The sequence below is a fragment of the Eumetopias jubatus genome, unplaced genomic scaffold (genome assembly GCF_037043125.1).
Source record: "Eumetopias jubatus isolate StellerSeaLion01/CBP00866 unplaced genomic scaffold, mEumJub1_p1.0 scaffold_8, whole genome shotgun sequence".
Taxonomy (NCBI): domain Eukaryota; kingdom Metazoa; phylum Chordata; class Mammalia; order Carnivora; family Otariidae; genus Eumetopias; species Eumetopias jubatus.
Window position 1 is genome coordinate 57,411,042 of NW_028274814.1, and position 19,981 is coordinate 57,431,022.

The window sequence follows — 19,981 nt, forward strand, 5'->3', positions numbered from 1 at the left end:
CAGGATAAAAATCCTTGTATTTAAAAAGGCTACTACTTTTGAACATTTTTTTTAAGTTCTCTTAAGCTTTTGACTTTTTTTTAATGGTGTGATCCAAAATCCTAATGAAAACATGTCTCTAGGTTGTAGAAGAGCGAAATGATGCTAAGTTACAACTTTCTCAAGAACAGAATGCCAGAATATTACAAGATGGAATCCTAAAGAATCACCTTTGCAAACAAACAGAGATGGAAGTGGCTAATAACAGAATGAATTCTGGGGTATTTTCTTTAGTTATTTTTAAGTACATATGTGTATGTATTTGTATATATATACATTTTATTTTCTAAAATTATTTTTTCTCCATGTATGCATATATATATTTTAAAAACCAACACCGTAGATCATGGAAAGCATAGAGGATTTTTAAAGCATATGTGTGTGTGTGTATGTATTTGGGGGGACCAAGGGGGTGGTGACATTTTTGGTCCAGTGGATAAAGTAATATCCTTAATTTAAATGCGTTTGTCTGCAAGAGTCAAATAGTGACGTTCATAATGTCCTCATCCAAAGGAGAGGCTTTTATTATTTTCCATAAGAATTGATGAGCTTTCCATATGCTCAAAACTATTGCTACTAACAACATATGTTTCAATTTTTGGCAGTTACTTCATCACCTCTGTATTGAAAGAGAAGTTAGCTTAACACTGCCAGTGATGAACAGGAGGAAGAGTGTAGCCTGTTCAGAGACTTTATTTTGGATTTAGTCTCTACTTTTGAGAAAAGTAGCCATTTGCTCCAAGTAGTATCCAAAGCGCTTTTGAAACAATCCTATGCTAATGATAACGTATTGATGAGGGTTGTATTCCTCCTAAAATAGCTCAGTGTATTTTCCCCTATTTTAAACATTTTAAACATCATGAAGAGGAAATAAAATTTATTGCAGCAGCAAATAATCGCATGATTTTTCTAAGAGCTGTATAAATTTTACCTTATTTACCATCAGTATTTTGAAACATAAGGCTTCTTTTGTATTTATGATTTACACTAGAGAAGAGCTGCGGTTTGGTGTAAGAGCACTAGTAGTGAAGTAAGAAGACCCGGGGAGAGTCCTGCAGCTCACTTAATGTTTTTAAGCTCTCCATTCTAGAATTGTGATCACCAAAAAGTTCACTGATGTATGTAGAAGTGTTTATAGTATAGTGCTTAGATTTGTCAGTTATCAGTAGGTGTAATTCTTATAACTGACTATAGAAACGTTAGAAAAGTAGAATTTCTATGGAATATTGTCAGGAAAAAAGAATTTTAGGAAATTTAATCTGTCAAAATAAATGCAGAGCTAGGGATTTTATTGTGGGGGAGCTGTGTTAGATATCAGACTGTAAATTCAGTTTTTAGTGTAATCAGATTTATTAATCTTTTATTTCAGGCTTTCTGGGTTTGTTGTAAATCAGAGAAAGACCTTTCCAGTTCTGAGATTCTTAAAAATTTTGTCTTGGTTTCTTTTTTCCTTTCATGCATTCACTGTCTTCAATTAAATTTTTGAACCTGTGGGAATTTATGCTGGTCTAAAGTTTGAGGTTTGGACCCAACTTTATTTTTTTCCAGTTGGGATATCCACCAACTGCAACCTATTCATTGTATAAACATAGGTTATTCTTTAATTTCAGAGAAAATCATGATAATGTCATTTTATTGAATTCCAGCTAAAAGTCTCTTTTGTTTTACTTAGATTTCTAATAGTCATGAAAAAGAAGAAGATCTGTTGCCTAAAACCCACATGTGGCAGGATGAAATTGCCATGCTAAGACTGGATCGAGACACAATAAACAATAAGAACCAGGACATGGAAAAGAAATATTGTGAAGGCATTGAAATTATAAAAGAAAAGAATGTCAGTCTTCAAGAGATCATAAAACTGAAGGTGGAAACATTAACAAAAACAATATTAGAATATAGTGGACAGATTAATGCTCTGACCACTGAGAATACAATGCTAAAGTCTAAACTGGAGAATGAAAAGCAAAACAAAGACAGACTGGACAGAAAAGTTGAATCTTACCGAGCTAGACTAGCTACTGCTATAGAGGATTATGATCAAAGTCAGGCATCAAAAAGAGACCTAGAACTTGCTTTCCAGAGAGCAGAAGATGAATGGTTTCGTCTGCAGGACAAACTGAAGTTTGATGTGTCTAACCTAAAAGAAAACAATGAGCTTCTTTCTCAAAACCTTTCTAAAGCTGAAAGTAAATTCAATACTCTAGAAATTGAGCTCCATCACACAAGAGATGCTCTCAGGGAAAAGACTTTGGCTTTAGAATGTGTACAAAGAGACCTAAGTCAAACACAGTGTCAGAAAAAGGAAATGAAACACATGTATCAAAATGAACACGGAAAGCAGGAATCCTTAGAGGAGAGATTATCTCAACTACAAAGTGAAAATATGTTGCTTCAACAGCAACTAGACGATGCTCACAACAAAGCTGCCAGTAAAGAAAATGTCGTAATTAATATCCAAGACCAGTTTCAGGATATCATAAAAAAACTTCAAGCTGAAAGTGAAAAACAAGGTCTTTGGCTGGAAGAAAGAAATAAAGAGTTAATCAATGAATGTAATCTTTTAAAAGAAAGAATGTATCAGTATGAAAAGGAGAAAGCAGAAAGAGAAGTAAGTATCCAGAAAGATAAATATTTTTCAAGCTTTCTAAGAGAAAATTCCAAGTAATATTTGATTATTATTATTTTTAGAGAGAAAGAGTGCACCTGCACATGAATGGGAGTGGGGCAGAGGGAGAGGGAGAGAGAATCCCAAGAGGGCTCCACATCAGAGAACTCCACCTCATGACCCCGAGATCATGACCTGAATGATTATGGCTGAATTTTGAATCTAGTTGAATATAAAAAATATAGAGACTCTAATTCAGCATAACTTGTATCCAGTAAATAAAAATTAAGATTTGAGAGGTGCTTTAATTTGAATAAAATTGTTGTGTCGTCTATGAAAGTTTAAGAGGTTAAGTTATCAATTGTTAATAGATACTAGGCTGATATTAATAATTTAGTCTTATACTACTAAAATAATAACTTTAATCTTTGTCACCACATTTTAATACCATGATGAATAGATAAATGGAAATGTTCATACCTGAAATGAGCATTTTGAAATTGAGATTCAATTAAGTGGATGGACTTGACGGTTTATTCCAGATTTCCCACATGAACTGAAGTGTAGATGCTCTATGTCAGTACTTTTCCTTTGGTAGCTTTTTATACATCTTAGGTTGGAATAATTTTATTTTTATTTATATAAATTTGAATTTTTAGTCTGAAATCATGTATCTTATGACCTTTTAACTCTTTGCAGGCACTTTTCATTAAATTATAATTTGGGACAACTGTGGTGAGCTTTAGCAAAACTGTTTGATTTAATCTTCCCACTGCTATTTATAATTTTTTAAGGCAATTTTACAAATAATTTGCTTCTTTCAAAGCTCAATTACTATCATTTGGGCATGAGTTTGTCCAATACAAAGAGAATTGTATCTGTAATATATTAATTTGGCATTGGATCTCCATTTTCAGATTAATGGGGGGCGGCAGGATTCTTGTGTAGCAGGAATGGAGGTCAGGGAGGGAGGTGAAAGCCAGGTTATCTAGGGCCTCGAAGCCCATTAGAATGACTTCACTTTTGTTCTGAGATAGTAATCTCTTGGAAGGATTTGAGCAGAGGATGGAATATGTGAGGAACTTTGACATTAATTTAAGCCTCTAATAAAAAAGAGGGAAAACATTTCATAATGTTGAATTTACCACTGCTAGGCTCACCTATATACCCATTTCTTTTTGAGACTTCAGTAGGCTGGGAAGCTTTGCAGATTCATCAACAAGGAATGGATAGTGGGGCTGAATTAATTATCTAAGTAACCTAATACTGACCAGGCAGGAGGATCACACCTGTATGTGGTGATATTTTTCAAAGTACATATGTTCGAGTTACGTATTATTAACATAACTTAATAGTAAGATAATTTATAAAATCAGTAACAGAAACGTCTTATTAGGTAGCCGTGAGACACCTTCAGCTAGAACTGGCTGATGCCCTAAAAAAACAGTCTATGTCAGAGGCTTCACTGGAGGTTACATCACGTTGCCGTATTAATTTAGAAGATGAGACACAGGATTTGAGGAAGAAATTAGGTCAAATCAGACATCAGGTATGTTTTGAATGTAGCATGTGTCAACAGTTAATCTGTAGCAGGTTAATATAAAGTGTTTTAGGATGCTAATTTCCATGGACCACTTTCTTTTGTATTTTCATTATAGTTTAGTGCAATTTTAGTATCTTCACAATGCACTTATTTCTTAAACTTTGACTTTCATTCTTCTATTTGTGTTATACATTTTTTTTTCTTACAGTATTTACCCTTAGGAAAGTTGAGACTTGTGCATCCGTCACAGAAATTGAGGGACTTGTTTTTTCCTACTAAACAATTTTTTTAAAGATTTATGTATTATTTGAGAGAGAGCGAGAGCACGTGCACATGCACATGCGTGAGTGCGGGGAGAGGCAGAGGGAGAGGGAGAGAATCTCGAGCAGACTCCTTGCCCAGCACAGAGCCCCACGCCAGCTCGATTCCATGATCCTGAGCTGAAATCATGAGTTGGATGCTTAAGCAACTGAGCCACTCAGTTGCAATGTTTTTTAATGGTATCTCTGTTACCATGATGAGTGAGCCATATAAAATCAGAAGATAATGTTTAATGGAATGTTTCAGAAAATTGTCTTATTTCTCATGTTCACTTTTATGAATGGATATAGAATCTGTACTGATTTTAGGATAACTTGTACAGAAAAGTCATTTTACAAACCAGTTGAACTTAGGCATTTCCTTCATTTTCTTTTCCTTTTAGATATATTGTAAATGCATAGAAATGTTCAGATCATATGTAGTATATACACCCAAAAGATAGAATTAAGAAATTAAGAATTAAGAAAATTATCTAGGTCCTGCCATTGGATTTTTTTTTTTTTTTTTAAGATTTTATTTGTCTGAAAGAGACACAGTGAGACAGGGAACACAAGCAGGGGGAGTGGGAGAGGGAGAAGCAGGCTTCCCGCCGAGCAGGGAGCCTGATGTGGGGCTGGATCCCAGGACCCTGCCCCCATGACCTGAGCCGAAGGCAACCTCTTAATGACCGAGCCACCCCGGCGCCCCCAGTGGATTTTTTAAAAACTTTATTGAGATATAATGCACATACCATACAATTCGCCCATTTAACATGTATAGTTCAATGTTTCTGATGGTATTCATAGAGTTGTGCAACTATCACTGCCATCAAGTAGAACATTTTCATCACCCTGAAAAGAAACCCTTCGCCCTTGAGCCCCCAGCCTCAGGCAACCACCAGTCTACTTCCCGCCTCTATCGAGTTGCCTATTCTGAATATTTCATCTACAGGGAGTCACACGGTGTGTGGTCCTTTGTGACTAGCTTCTTTCACTTCCTCTTTTCAGGGTTCATCTGTGTTACAGCGTCTATCAGTGCTTCATTGTTTTTTTATTGTCAAACAGTACTCCATTGTGGGCCAAAACCCTTGTTCGTTCATCATTTCATGCACCTTTGGGTTGTTTCCCACTTTATGGCCATTAATGCTGCTCTGAACGTTCATTTAATTATTGTCTGGGCATCTGTTTTGATTTCCCTGCCGTCAGATTTCATCCTCGGAGTGGATTGGGTTGATTTCACCCTCTCTCAGCCTTTTCCTCGTGGTGTCCTTTCTGTCCTTTTAATTTCCCTTCCTCTTGCCTAGTCCTACACTGTTCAGACCTGGCTCCTAGTCTCTCATTCTCCATGAAGCTCTCTCTGACTATTCTAATTCCCACGGCCTTTACTGTCTTCACACTCGTCTCATCTAGTCTGTGCAGAACGGTTTGGTCCTTTATTTTACGTTGGTTTTATTTTTTTCATGAGAGAGAATTTTGTCTTTCTACGTCCACGTTTATCTAAGGGGGAAGGTATGGGATATGCATGGTACCTATCCTTGTATAAATTGAGAATATTTTAACTTAACAGTTTTTAGGATAAAATTAAGTACTTTATAGCATGTCAGTAATTTCTGATTGAAAACACTGACATAACAAAGCTTTTATTCTAAATGTATTTGAAGCAATTAAATGGAAAATTGAGAGCATTTAATCTGACAGAGGAGAGGTGTTCAATCAAATGCTTGTTTTTTCCCCCTCACTGTGGAAAAACAGTCTAAATTTGCCTTTCTTCATTTTGCAGCCAGTACTGAGATTACTTTACCAACTATAAAGCTTGAGGACAGCTTTTCTTTTTTCTTTTTTCTTTTTGTTTTTACCTCTTTTTTAAAGTTTGTTTGTGAATTTATTTATTTATGTAATTACTACACCCATTGTGGGGCTTGAACTCATGACCCCAAGGTCAAGAGTCGCATGTTCTTCCCACTGAGCCAGCCAGGCGCCCCTGGGGACAGTTTTTTCTGATATGCCATACCACGTAGCCTTAATGTATTCATCAGAGTACTTGCTAAAGTGGTGTAACACAAACAGTTGCTAAGATAATGTAAACGTGAAATGATTTGGGAATGTTGATTTAGCAAGAGTCCATTATTTCCACGTCAGTGGCTTTACCTTGCCTCTGATGGTCCTGTAAATATTTATTACTCAGTCTAGGAGGTACTGTTTTGCACTGTAGTCCATGAGATTGTCCACTGAGTAGTATAGAGAGGAAGTAAGTTAAAATTATAAGTGGAAAAAGTACTGTTAGCTAGTGGAATTGGTAAAAGTTTTTTGAAGTACTGAGGATGTATTCTTATTCTGGGCCTCATGCTCCTCATTTGCTGCCCCTTTCAGTGGTAGGAAGAACAATTTCAATATAACTTGTATAAGAGACCACTTTCAATGGCCTGCCATCTGCCTAAAATATCAAATATTTTTAGAACATGACATACAGCAACTATAATAATGCTAATTGCAGACAAAATTTGGTGTGTGCCACTTACCTTCTTTTATTTTTTTAAAGATTTTATTTATTTTTTTGAGAGAGAATGAGAGATAGAGAGCACGAGAGGGAAGAGGGTCAGAGGGAGAAGCAGACTCCCCGCTGAGCAGGGAGCCCGATGTGGGACTCGATCCCGGGACTCCAGGATCATGACCTGAGCCGAAGGCAGTCGCTTAACCAACTGAGCCACCCAGGCGCCCTGCCACATACCCTTCTAAATAGTTCATTTACAGGGGCGCCTGGGTGGTTCAGTTGTTAAGTGTCTGCCTTCGGCTCAGGTCATGATCCCAGGGTCCCGGGATCAAGTAAGTCCTGCATCGGGCTCTCTGCTCTGCGGGAAGCCTGCTTCTCCCTCTCCCACTCTCCCTGCTAGTGTTCCCTCTCTCGCTGTCTCTCTCTCTCTCTCTGTCAAATAAATAGAATCTTTAAAAAATAAAAATAAAAAAAAGTAGGTCATGTATATATCCTAAATTAACTTCCCCACATCCCAGTGTGGTAGATACTTTTATTATCTTCATTTTACAGAGAAGAAACTGAGACACAGAAATTTTAAGTAATTTGTTCCAGGTCACACAGCTAATACCCAGTGAGTTGGGATTCAGACCCCAGGCATTGTGGTTCCTACGAAGATAATGCCTCTCATACTATTCCATGAAATATCTAGTTGTCACTGAAAGCAACATGTTAACTTTTATAATCCCTGGAATAGCCATGGTCATTCACATATGGGAATATTTAAAATTATAATTGATGTGGTGCTTAGAATACAAAAATGGAAATGTTTCCCATAAGGTAATTTCCTATCTTTCCCCCTTTGACCAATATATAAATTTGTAGGTTTAGCTGATAAAATATAATTTAAAAACATTAAACATGTTACATTTTAGTAACTGGAGAAATCAGCAAACTTTTTTGTAAGGGGATTGTAAATATTTTAAGATTTTATTTATTTGAGAGAGAGAGAAACAGATTCCCTGTAAATGTTTTAGGCTTCGTAGGCCCTATTAGGTCTCTGTTGCAGCAGTTCAACTCTGCTGTAGCCATAAATCAGTATGGAGAGAAGAGTGTAGCTGTACCCAATAAAATTTTATTTACAAAGACAGCTGATGATGGTTTTATACTAGATTCCCAGTAGTTAAAATTATTTCTTTTTTTTCTTTCTTAGTTGCAAGAAGCACAAGATCGACATGCAGAGGCTGTAAGATGTATTGAAACGTTGAAAGATCACGTGCAAAAGTACAATTTAAAGCAGCACAGAAAATAACTTGAGTATTTCTAAAGCAGATAAGCAGTGTAGTATGAGAAAGATATCAGTTACGATAATAAGTACATCATTGTGAAGCTGGATAAAAGTTTCAGCTTTGTGCTATTTTGAAATCCATAAATTTTGCATATTATCTTTAAATTTTGCACATTAACTACAAAACACAACCAGAAAAATGGCACAATTGCCAAATCTTCTACTTTTTAAATTTTTAAGAATTTATGTAAGACCTTCAGATGTTTGTTTAGAAATTATACGGTACTTTTAAAATTTGCGTGTGAGAGTAATTTTAAAAATATTCATTTTAGGCTTGGAGTTGAAAATGACAAGTTAAAAGTTACAGTCAAAAAACAGGGCAAAATTGAACAACTTCAGGAAAACCTGTTAAGTACAAGTTCGGTAAGTCAGTCTCTTAATTTCTGTCCTACTGAAAAGGACTTTCTATTTCTCTATAGTAGTATATAAGACTATTTTGTATAATATGAAAATTCTCACTGATAAAAATGTTTATTATATTCATATTGCTCCTTGCTACTGGTAGTATCATTCCTCTTCATAGATGAAGTTGACTGAATTCATAAAGTAATACTTTTTATAGTAAGACTGTAATAAAAAAGATTGTGGTAGTCTAAGATAAGCAATATTTTATACATACCACATTTTATTTATCTGTCAGTGGACAATTGAGTTTTTCCACCTTTTGGCTATTGTTTAGTAATGCTGCTGTGAATATTGGTATATAAACGTCTGAGTCCCTACTAATATTTTTCAGTATGTTTAAAAATTCCCAAACTTTGAGTAATAATTTGATGTTGAATTCTGACTTTCTCTTGTCATCTAAACCCTTCAGTGAGATTTGAGAATGGATTACTTTAATGACAGTTTGTTGTGATTTATAATTATAAATTTGTAATTTGTTGTCTTCATCAAGAATGACTACTAGGTCATTATGCAAACATTTTTCTCAAAGGAATATATTTTTCTCTTTGTTGGATTTTGAAAAGGAAAAGAGATGCCAGTGAAAAAGTGGAAACGACTGATCAATCAGGGCCTTACATAGTAACATAGTGCTCCTAGCATTCACTGCAAGTTCAGGAACTAATTTTTTTTCTCATTCATTTGAGTTAATCAGCCTTTCAGAGATTTAACAATCCAATTCAGAAAAAATTAATGTGCAATCCAGGATTCCAACTTATTGATATGTAGTGAAAACTATATAACTATTTACCAAGCAGCACCGGATTATCATGCCATTTATACCCTCCTTCATAGGAGAGGCTACCAATGATTTAAGATGAGAAGACTGCATTGTGAGTCCTAAGTTGGAACAATGAGGTAGATGCACCTACCACTAGTTTCTTTTAGTCACAAAAGCTGCATACTTGCAAATTTCATTATACAGCTCTACCTATCAGGGGAACGAGCACATTCTGTTGACTGGTCCTTTTTGTGGCCAAAGAAACATCGAAAATTATTTTTTTTCTAGATGTCATATAAATTAGTCACATTGTATTACTGTACTTTTCATTGAGCGAGTAACGTGACAATATGTGAATGAGAATGCCAGGAGTTGTCCCCCTACGGTGTCATATAGAAATCTATTAAGGAAGGTATCAAATCTTGTAAAGTTTGTAAGAATATCCATAGATATTCTGTAGATGCCAATGGAAATGAATTAGGGTTATGACATAAAATTATTAGCCACTTTAAAGTCTACTCTGTGAAACAAAAACTTAGCTTTCAACCAACTCAGTCCATAGTCCTCACATCTCTAGAAGGATTTTATCTCATGAATCCCTAAGGCAGAGACTACCTGGGTTAAGATATTGGATGGACATAGTTTTGAGGTGAAGAATCTGGATTGGGAAGAAGAGATAGCTCTAGGCTGACTTAAGCTTCCAAACAATATCGTCAAGTATGTGTCTGAAAAGAACTTCAGAAGAAGACTTCCATAAGATCAAATCTCTATGGAATAGGAAATTATTCAGAAGAAAACAAAGGCAAACCATTGATAGCCTGACCCTTGTGAGAGACATTTGCATCAGAAAAGAAAAGCAAGACAGAGTATGGTGGTCAGCATCCTAAGGGTCAGGGTGCCCCCTGCGATTATAAAATAACAGTACACTCAAAGTAATACCAAAAAGAGTCAACAGAAAAGGTACAAGATTAGCTGTCTAGGGGTACCTGGGTGGCTCAGTCAGTTAAGTGTCTGCTTTCGGCTCAGACCATGATCTCAGGGTCCTGAGATGGAGCCCTGCTCAGCTGGGAGTCCGCTTCTCCCTCTCCCTCTGCTCCTTCCCCTATTCAGCACTCTCTACTTGAAAGAAAAAAATTTTAAAAACTTAAAAAAATTTAGCTGTCTATAAAGGTAATCCACATCAGGTAATGGTTTTTGAGTGTGTGGTTGAGAATATTGTCTGTGACGAACTAGAAGGAAGATCGGAAAGTAGAGATGACCTCAGTAAAGGGGCCAAGGCTGGAAATGTAGATTAGAGAATCTGGTTTTGAAGCCTTGAGACTGAACCAACTGTGAGAGGATTTGATATGAGGAATAGCAAGGGTCAGGGACTAACAGCGGCTGCTGTCATTTAGAAATAAAATGGGATTAGAAGAGCAGAGGGAGGGTATGGTCATTGTTTTCAGCTGTTGCTGAGAAGTACAGCAGGATAAAGACTTTAAAAAAAAGATCCTTGATGACCCTCAAAATTTTTTAGTGGAATTCCAGGATTGAAACTCAGATTTTAGTGTAAAAGAAGACAATAAGTGTTGGAAAGATGAATCTGTGGATGAGATGACACATTAAAGAATGTTCAAGTCCCGTGAAAGGGGAGGAGCAGGATGATAGAAAAAGCTGCCAGAGCTAAGCAAAAGTTTTTATGTAATATCGAGAAGACTTAAACTTTGTTTAAAGAGAAACGTAGTTAATAGAAAAGAAGAAATTGAAACCTTGCAGAGATGCTTGAAATGCTTGCAGAGAATGAGGGTATCTCATTCTAAAGTCAGACGATCACCAAAACTGTAATGGGGCCTGCATAGGAATTTTTCGGAGATGATCTTAAAAAGGTATGATCTCACAAAACCCAGGGTATCTTAAGCTATGGATGAAAATGTTTCTAGGGCATCTTTAGAAACTAAAATGTAAATATAACCACTTTTTAAAAATTTTCATTAACCCTTAGTATTAATATGGGTAAGAACCTCTGTATTTAACAAGTAAATTTTGGCCATTTAAATTCTAGAAAAAATAATGATGAAAAGGTAAAATCAGTTGAAGCTGTTTTTAGGAAAGGTCCTTATATTTGAAATTTGTATTTATTGGCATCAGGCTTATAAAACTGCATTATATAAAACTTAAAATTATAAATTTTAAACTACATTATATAAATTTAAAATTATAAATTTATAAAATTTATAAAATGTAGTTTATGAGCCTTTCTAAACACGTTATTCCTCATGAATTCATGAGAAATAATATTTTATGATAGAAGAATGAGTATCTAGATTTTTAAATATAATTTTCTTTAAACATTTTCTTCAAAGTCTGATGATGAACAGGGACAGTGTTAAGATGAGGGAAGGGTTAAGAGACGTTCTACTATGAGATGACTAACAGTTATTTTATGGAGGAAAGATCTGAAACAATCCTAGAAAAATAAAAGTATAAATGTGTGGCCAAGAGAACAATAGCAGAGATCTGTTTTAATAACTACTAGTGGTTTTAATTTTGTTCTTGATTTTCTGAGTTATTTGAGGTTCCACATTCCAAGACTCTACTTCGAGTATAGATAACATTTTGTTGAAAATGAATTTATTTTAAAATTTGGGCACCTGGCTGGCTCTGTCAGTAGAGCATGTGGCTCTTGATCTTGGGGGTTGTGAGTTCAAGCCCCGTGTTGGGTGTAGAGACTTAAAAATAAAATCTTTAAAAAAAAAATTTGGTCATAGTTTTGCATTAGACTATTTTCACTCTACTTCCAAACGGTATTATTTTATTCATGCAGGTTGGTGATCTTACAGCAAAACTGGAAAGTGCATCTTCAAAATGTCTATACCTGGATGCAAAAAACCAGCTTCTTACCCAGGACTTATCATCTATGAAGGAAATGCAGAAGAAATATGAAAAACTAGAGAAGAATAAAAAGAAGTTGAAACAACAAGTAGTACACCTCAGAAGTCATTTAGAACTCAGTATGGTAGAATACAGTAAAATAGAACAATATAAATGGGAGCTTGAAGACGTAACAGAAAAATTAAAAGAAGCCAGTCTGTTTTTACAGGTTAATTTACTGATCTGTAGTATGCTTTAATCATTTCACTGCAAGTTACATTTTGGTTATATGCATTGTATAATTTTCCTCTACTTCCTTGATAGCCATTTGGTAAATTTGAAGGAACATTTGTTCCTTCTCTTTAAAAATTTCACTTTTCATCATTATTCTCACTAAATTGATTTTTCAGAATGATTCACAGTAGAGAATCATTTTATTTTTTAAGACCAGTTGGTATAAAACAAGACTATTGACAGGAAAAGAAAAAATGGTCTTTTAAAAATTTTAACCATGGGGTGCCTGGGTGGCTCAGTTGGTTGAGCAGCTCAGGCTCGTGAAATCAAGCCCAGCATGGAGCCTGCTGGGAAAAAAAAGATGGTACCATACTTGGATTATTTTTTTTAAAGATATTTATTTATTTATTTATTTATCTGGAAAGCACGGGTGAGAGGATGCACAGAGGGAGAGAGAGAATCCCAGGCAGACTCCATGCTGAGTACGACACAGGGCTTTAATCTCAGGACCCTGAGATCACGATTGAGCAGAAACCCAGAGTCTGGCGCTCAACCGACTAAGCCAGCCAGGCACCCCCTGTTTTTGGATTATTCTTAAGTTGTATTGTTCACTTTTTAAAGTTTTTAAAGGATTCTCTTATTCTCTGAATTATCAGATTGCATGAGTTCTAATATAAGAATGATTGAACTTTATCATTCAGATTTAATTCAGTTGACATTGATGAGAAATATTTTACACTTCAGCTTTTTTTTCACATTTACAATTGCTCTCTGAATCATTGACTCAAAACTAAAGGAAAGAAATATACTGTATTTACCCAGTTTTAAAACTATGCTTTTAATTTGCTTTAGACACAAGTAGCATCTCAAGAAAGGTTAGGACAGTTAAGAGAAACTAATAATGCTTCAATAAGAAGTCAAATGGAACTCCGAATTAAAGAATTGGAATTTGAACTATCCAGAATGAAAAGTTCTCGAGATTTTTATAAAACAGAATTGGAAAAACACAAGCAACTCTACGTAGAAGAATTAAAAGTTCAAACGTCATTGACAAATGAACTGAGCAAGTAAGTTAAAACAGAATCATAGAAAATAGATTTAGCTTGTTAATTTGCCTCTAAAGCATAATTTTTATGGAGCCAAGTTCATGAGATGAGTAAGATAGTTTAATTTTGGAAAACGATGTTTGTAAAAGAACTTACCTTTGAAATGTTAGTCCAAGACAGTTTGCCTCTCTCCTCCTTTTTTCGGTTTTACATGATTTTATTTTTTTCCCCTTAATATTTTCAGTTAATCTGATCTCCTAGTCTTTAAGCTAATTGTTAGAAGCTTTATAATTTAGACAGCATGTTATTATAAAATTGTTTGTCAGAATTGCCCTGAATAGCAATGAGTTTCTTAATATTAGTGAGTTTATTTTTGGAAGAGTACATCTTTAACCCAAACTGCACATCCTGGCAGCTTGGTAAATTTACTTTTTTGATTGTGATTTTTGTTATTATTACCAAATAGAGGGTGCTTTGAAACAAACTGTTCTTTATATAGTTTTTCTACCTTACATAAAGGTATACATGTGAAATACAACAAGATTCACCTAGGGGTGAAAGGCAGCATAATTCCCAAAGTGGCTAAAAATAGCACCATGGTGGACATGAGGAGGGGCTGGGTGAAAGACAGAAAGGGTAGATTCCACCTCCAGTACCCTGGTAACTGTGTTATAACCTAATTGCCTCCGGAGCTGTTTTCTGTCTTTCTGATCACAACTCTGCCATCTAGCAGTTGTTGGTCTAAATTATTCCTCAGTGTCAAATGCTCAATTTCTCTGAGATAATGAGTGAAATGTACAAGAGTGGTGAAAGCCAATACTTGAAAATGTCTTTGAGGGATGGTTTATTTTTATTTTTATTTCAAAGATTTTATGTATTTATTTGACAGAGAGCAAGCAAGTGAGCTCAAGCAGGGGGAGCGGCAGGACGAGGTTGAGGGAAAAGCAGGGGCTCGATTCCAGGACTCTGGGGTCATGACCTGAGCGGAAGGCAGATGGTTCACTGACCGAGCACCCAGCCCCCCGGGATGGTTTTATATTTTTGTATCTCTAAACTGGTTTACTAAATATAAGTATATGTAATGGCATGCTGCTTTACTAAATATAAGTATGTGTCGTGGCATCCTCAAGAACCTTGTAAGTACAGCCATTCCAGAAGGCAGCATGTATTACCTGTTAAGCATTGTGCATCACTAATAGCCGTTTCTCTCCCTCCTTAATTTGAATTACTTGTTAGTTAGGAATCTCTAGAAATATATGTACTTCTTTAGAACAATTTTAAACCTATCATTATATATTGTAGGTCTGCTCTGTCACATTTTCAGTGTTAAAACACCGTTTAATGGCACATTCTGTTTACTATTATGGAAACTTTCAAAAAATGCAAGTCATTTAGGAATGATGTGGGGAGAAATGAAATACTAAGCGCTGTGTTTTGTAGTCTTAACAGGACTAATGAGAAGCTGGCAGAGAGCAGTACCAGACTTCCGGTGGAGAAACAGCAAAAACAGTCTTTGATTAATACTATTACTATGAGGCGTGTCCTAGACTTGCCTTCTGTTAGAAATATTAATAATAGTTCACTGCTCAATAGAAATGTTGCTCCAAGAGAAAACCTAGTGATTCTTACCCCACGCTCACGGCCTACAAATAATGGCATTGAGACTTTCTTGACCAAGGTTAGTTATGTTATCTTTTTTTCTTGGGTTTCAGATTTCTGATAGAATTTTTGTTTTTAATTTGGTGAAATTCTGAGACTACTTTCAGGGATCATTTCTATAGTTTGTTAATTTGGTGAAATTCTAAGACTGTACTTTCAGGGATCATTTCTATAGTTTGTTAATTTGGTGAAATTCTGAGTTGTTTAACTGACTAATGCACACTAAGTGAAAGTCATAATTATATGTGCTAATAAAGAAATGAGACAGAAATTTTATGATATTTTTTTAGTTCCTGGAGCTCTTACTTTCAAGAGATACCTATTATTAGCTTTATTTAATAAATATAACTAAACTGACATATTTTTTTTTAAAGATTTATTTATTTAATTTTATTTTTTGAAGATTTTATTTATTTATTTGACAGAGAGAGACACAGCGAGAGAGGGAACACAAACAGGGGCAGTGGGAGAGGGAGAAGCAGGCTTCCCTCCAAGCAGGGAGTCCGATGCGGGGCTCGCTCCCAGGACCCTGGTGTCATGACCTGAGCCAAAGGCAGATGCTCAACGACTGAGCCACCCAGGCGCCCCTAAAGATTTTATCATTTTAAAGATTTTATTTATTTATTTGAGAGCAAGAGAGAGAGCATGAGAGGGAGGAGGGTCAGAGGGAGAAGCAGACTCCCTGCCAAACAGGGAGTCCGATGCGGGACTCGATCCTGGGACTCCAGGATCATGACTTGAGCTGAAGGCAGTGGCTTAACCGACTGAGCCACCCAGGCGCCCCAGATTTTATTATTTTAGAGAGAGAGAGTGCACAAGAGGGAGAGAGAGCATGAGACTTTCAAGCAGACTCCCCACTGAGCGTGAACCCTATGTAGGGCCCAGTCTCATGACCTGTTTTCTTACATGAGAGTACATTCTTAATTGCTTTCTTACTTATAGCATTTTTTTTTTTTTTTACTTATAACACTTCTGTTTCACGTTTTACAAAATGTCTTGTTGAGCAGTTGTAGAGCATTTTCTATGTAGTTAAATCAAGCAAATATTTGATTTTTTTTTTTTTTTCAGAGAGGGAGTACAGGCAGGGGGTGAGGAGCAGAGGGTAAGCAGGCTCCATGCTCAGTGCGGAGCCCCATGTAGAGCTCAGTCTCACAACCCTGAGATCATGACCTGAGCCAAAATCAAGATCAGACACTTAACTGACTGAGCCACCCAGACGCCCCACAATTTGAATTTTTTAAAAAAAGTTCACGTATATCTACCTTGTCATCACTTGAATGATTGATGACTAATATGGGAATGATAGGGAGTCTTTAAATAGCAGCTAGTTTCCATTGTGTATCATTGTTATTAAAATATCCATTTCAATGAATGCACATAGGTTTAATGGTTTTGATGGTATATTCATGGTCTTATTAACGTAGACAAAAGGAGCATAGGCTCAGGGTAAATGAGGCCTCAGTCTTGTTCTTTCATTCGGCATCGTTATTGTCTTGCTCTCTTCCCTTCTAATTTGAGGACTTTCTTTAGTGTTATGCTTGGATGCCTTTCGATTTTTGGTTTGTGATCACCATGAAGTTCATATGTAACATCCTATGTATATAGCAGTTTATTTTAAGTTGATGGTTACTTAAGTTCAAACACATTTTAAAAACACTACATTTTTACACCCCACCTTGTTTTATTTATTTGATGGCTTAGTTTACATCTTTTTATTTTGTGTATCCCTTAACTAATTACTGTAGATATAATTGATATTACTACTTTTGTCTTAACCTTCGTACTGGCCTTATAAATGTGATTGATCTATTACCTTTACTGTATGTTTGCTTTTACCAATAAAACTTTCTTTCATAATTTTTTTACTTCTAGTTATGGCCTTTCCTTTTTTTTTTTTTTTTTTAAGATTTTATTTATTCATTTGACAGAGACAGCCAGAGAGAGAGCACAAGCAGGGTAAGTGGGAGAGAGAGAAGCAGGCTTCCTCCTGATCAGGGAGCCCGATGTGGGGCTCGATCCCAGGACCCTGGGATCATGACCTGAGCCGAAGGCGGACGCTTAACGACTGAGCCACCCAGGCACCCCTCCTTTTTTTTTTTTAATTTTAATTTATTTATGAGAGAGAGAGAGAGCAGAGCAAGCGAGCGAGAACACCAGTGGGAGGGGAAGGCCCGAGGGAAAGGGAGAAGAAGGAAGCTCCCTGATCAGGGCGCCTGATGTGGGGCTCAATCCTAGGAGGTCCCTTAGCCTGTCCTCATTTTTAAAATTCTTTTTTTTCCTTTTGGCTTGGGGGATTTCTAGTACCCTGTCTTGCAGATCACGGATCTGTTCTGCAGCTTTTAATCTGCTGTCGATTCCCTCTGGTGTATTTTTCATTTCAGTTATTGTATTCTTTAGCTCTGATGGGTTCTTCTTTATATTTTCTCTTTGTTGAAGTTCTCACTGAATCCATCCATTCTTCTCCCAAGTTTGCTGAGCATCCTTATGTCCATTACTTTGAACTCTTTATCAGGTAGATTACTTATCTCGGTTTCATTTAGTTATTTTTCTGCAGTGTTGTATTGTTCTTTCATTTGGAACATACTCCTCTGTCTCCTCATTTTGTCTGACTTTGTATGTTTATTTCTGAAATTGTTCTTTTCCAGCTTTTTCCCTCTTCCAAGTATGTTGCTTTGAACAATGAATGTTAGTTATAAAGTCAAGGAAGGAGAAAACATTTTAAGTGTTGTCTGGTCATTTTTCTTGTTGGAACTGTGGTGGAGTAGGTGGCAGATGACATTGCTCTTCTCTTTCTGAGTTGAGAACACAGGAGTCAGGCAGATGGAGATAAGCTTAGTAACTTTATTACTAATACATACAAACAAATAGGAGGATATGGTTTAGGTATGTAGCTACAGCGAGCTTCCCAGTACTTTATCCCAAATTAGACGCTTCCACACACAGTTGTAATGGAAGGAACAAATGTTTGATGCCCATCCCACAAAGATGAGAGCAGACTTGAATTCATGTTACTGTGGCAGGCACATCTTTTCAAAGAAGAGATTTGGAACCACGTAGGCATTGCTTAGTGCCTTCTCCCAAATTCACCCTTTAGGTAAATCTCCCTTCCTGTCGTGAGGAAGTAGAGAAAAGTCCTCGCATGGAAATGAAGGTTTACCTATAATTTCTGACTTGATTTAAATTATAATTAAAGTTAATCATGTCTTTTGTACATACCAACTAATGATGAGAGGTTGGTCAGAGCATGCTAGATGGTAAAGAGAAATCTGTTTTGTGTTTTAAATTTTGTTATAAATAACCCACAACATAGGTAACTCATTTGTTGATTGATTTTGACAAACCAAGTTTTATTTGAAGGAAATGGATAATTCTTTCAAGGAAGAATTTCCTCAGGTTCAGGTTCTTTGGTTCAACTAAAGATGTTCTCCTTCAAGCTCCTTGTCCTTTGGTTAAAAAATTTTGTGCTTGTAAATCCTGCGTATGTTGACTGTTACTAATAGGAGTTAAGATAACTTCTGTTCCTCTATTTTTGTTCATGACTTTAAAATTTATAATTTAGTTAGAAAGCTATTTTGTGCCTAATGCCTGAACATTATTATAGAGCCACATGACAAAGTTTTATGTATTCATATTCTCTGAGTTATAGTTGAAAATGCATGCGTTGTTCCTGAATATGAGGAAGTAACTGGCATAAAACTCTAGGCTCAGTAAGACCTACACCACATTCCCGGCTGGCAACTAGGTGGTTTTTTGACCTCAGGCAAACTACAATCTCTCTGGGGCCTTTTTGTCTCGTATGTAAGATTAGGGACTTTGACGAAGTTAGTGACTTTTATACCTTTGGAAAAAAATTTTTTTTGCATTAAACTGTATTATATAAAACAGAGGCAGGTAGAGCTGTTCAGCTAAAGGAGAGATGGGACTACACCTGTAGACTTCCTTTTCCCTCAATCCTGCTGTGTCCCCAGTGGAACCTTAGATTTCTGTGGGCATAGTTTGAAAACGAACAGTTATGAGAAAATCCTTGTAGTTAATAATTCTTCAAATTAAAATTTGCTGATACATTGTACATTGTTTTTCTGTGTATAATTTTCTTACCCTCCTGTATCTTTGATAAGTGGAAAAGTATAAATAAAATTGCAAATGTGTTCTATTTATTAATGGACTTAAAGCTATTTCTGCTATCTAAGCACAATTCTCACCTGGAAATAAACAAAGGTCACAGAAGTAAATATTTAGGAAACGAGCTTTGGGGAAAAGATAATAACATTACGTTGGTAGTTCCTTAAGTCACGTCATATGAAAAAGTGGTTTATATTTTACATAGTATTTATTAATGGTATTATAAAATTGCTTCAATAAAAGTTTCTCCCATCAAGTGGTATTGAGTCATTAATTTTACAAGGCCTGCCTAGCAATGTTGTCAGATTATTCGTTGTCTAAATCCTGAATATAATGTTACTGTCAAAAAGTGTTATGGTTCCTCAAAAAATTAAAAATAGAAATACGATACAATTCAGTAATTCCACTCCTGAGATTTACCCAAAGAAAATGAAAACACTAATTCGAAAAGTTGTATGCACCCCTGTGTTTTTTGAAACGTTACTTACAATAACGAGAGTATGGAAGCAACCTCAGGGTCCATCAACAGACGAATGGATAAAGAAGATATGTTATATGTATACAATGAAATATTACTCAGCTATAAAAAAGAATGGGATCTTGC

The 19,981-nt window shown here is 35.9% G+C and overlaps 1 protein-coding gene and 1 pseudogene across 1 annotated transcript in view; both read left to right on the forward strand.

The window, feature by feature from the left end:
- Nucleotides 1-19,633, forward strand: part of LOC114203931 (ankyrin repeat domain-containing protein 26-like) — a 125,885-nt gene extending 106,252 nt beyond the window's left edge. Inside the window, exons 16-23 of the mRNA XM_088025706.1 lie at nucleotides 123-260; nucleotides 1,712-2,647; nucleotides 4,041-4,243; nucleotides 8,170-8,202; nucleotides 8,577-8,667; nucleotides 12,270-12,545; nucleotides 13,403-13,617; nucleotides 15,037-19,633. Coding sequence (XP_087881832.1) covers nucleotides 123-260; nucleotides 1,712-2,647; nucleotides 4,041-4,243; nucleotides 8,170-8,202; nucleotides 8,577-8,667; nucleotides 12,270-12,545; nucleotides 13,403-13,617; nucleotides 15,037-15,316 — 2,172 coding nt within the window. The 3' untranslated portion in view covers nucleotides 15,317-19,633. The remainder of the gene's footprint in view (nucleotides 1-122; nucleotides 261-1,711; nucleotides 2,648-4,040; nucleotides 4,244-8,169; nucleotides 8,203-8,576; nucleotides 8,668-12,269; nucleotides 12,546-13,402; nucleotides 13,618-15,036) is intronic.
- On the forward strand, nucleotides 15,400-15,505 carry LOC148163715 (small nucleolar RNA U3; annotated as a pseudogene).
- Nucleotides 19,634-19,981: the final 348 nt, after the last annotated feature.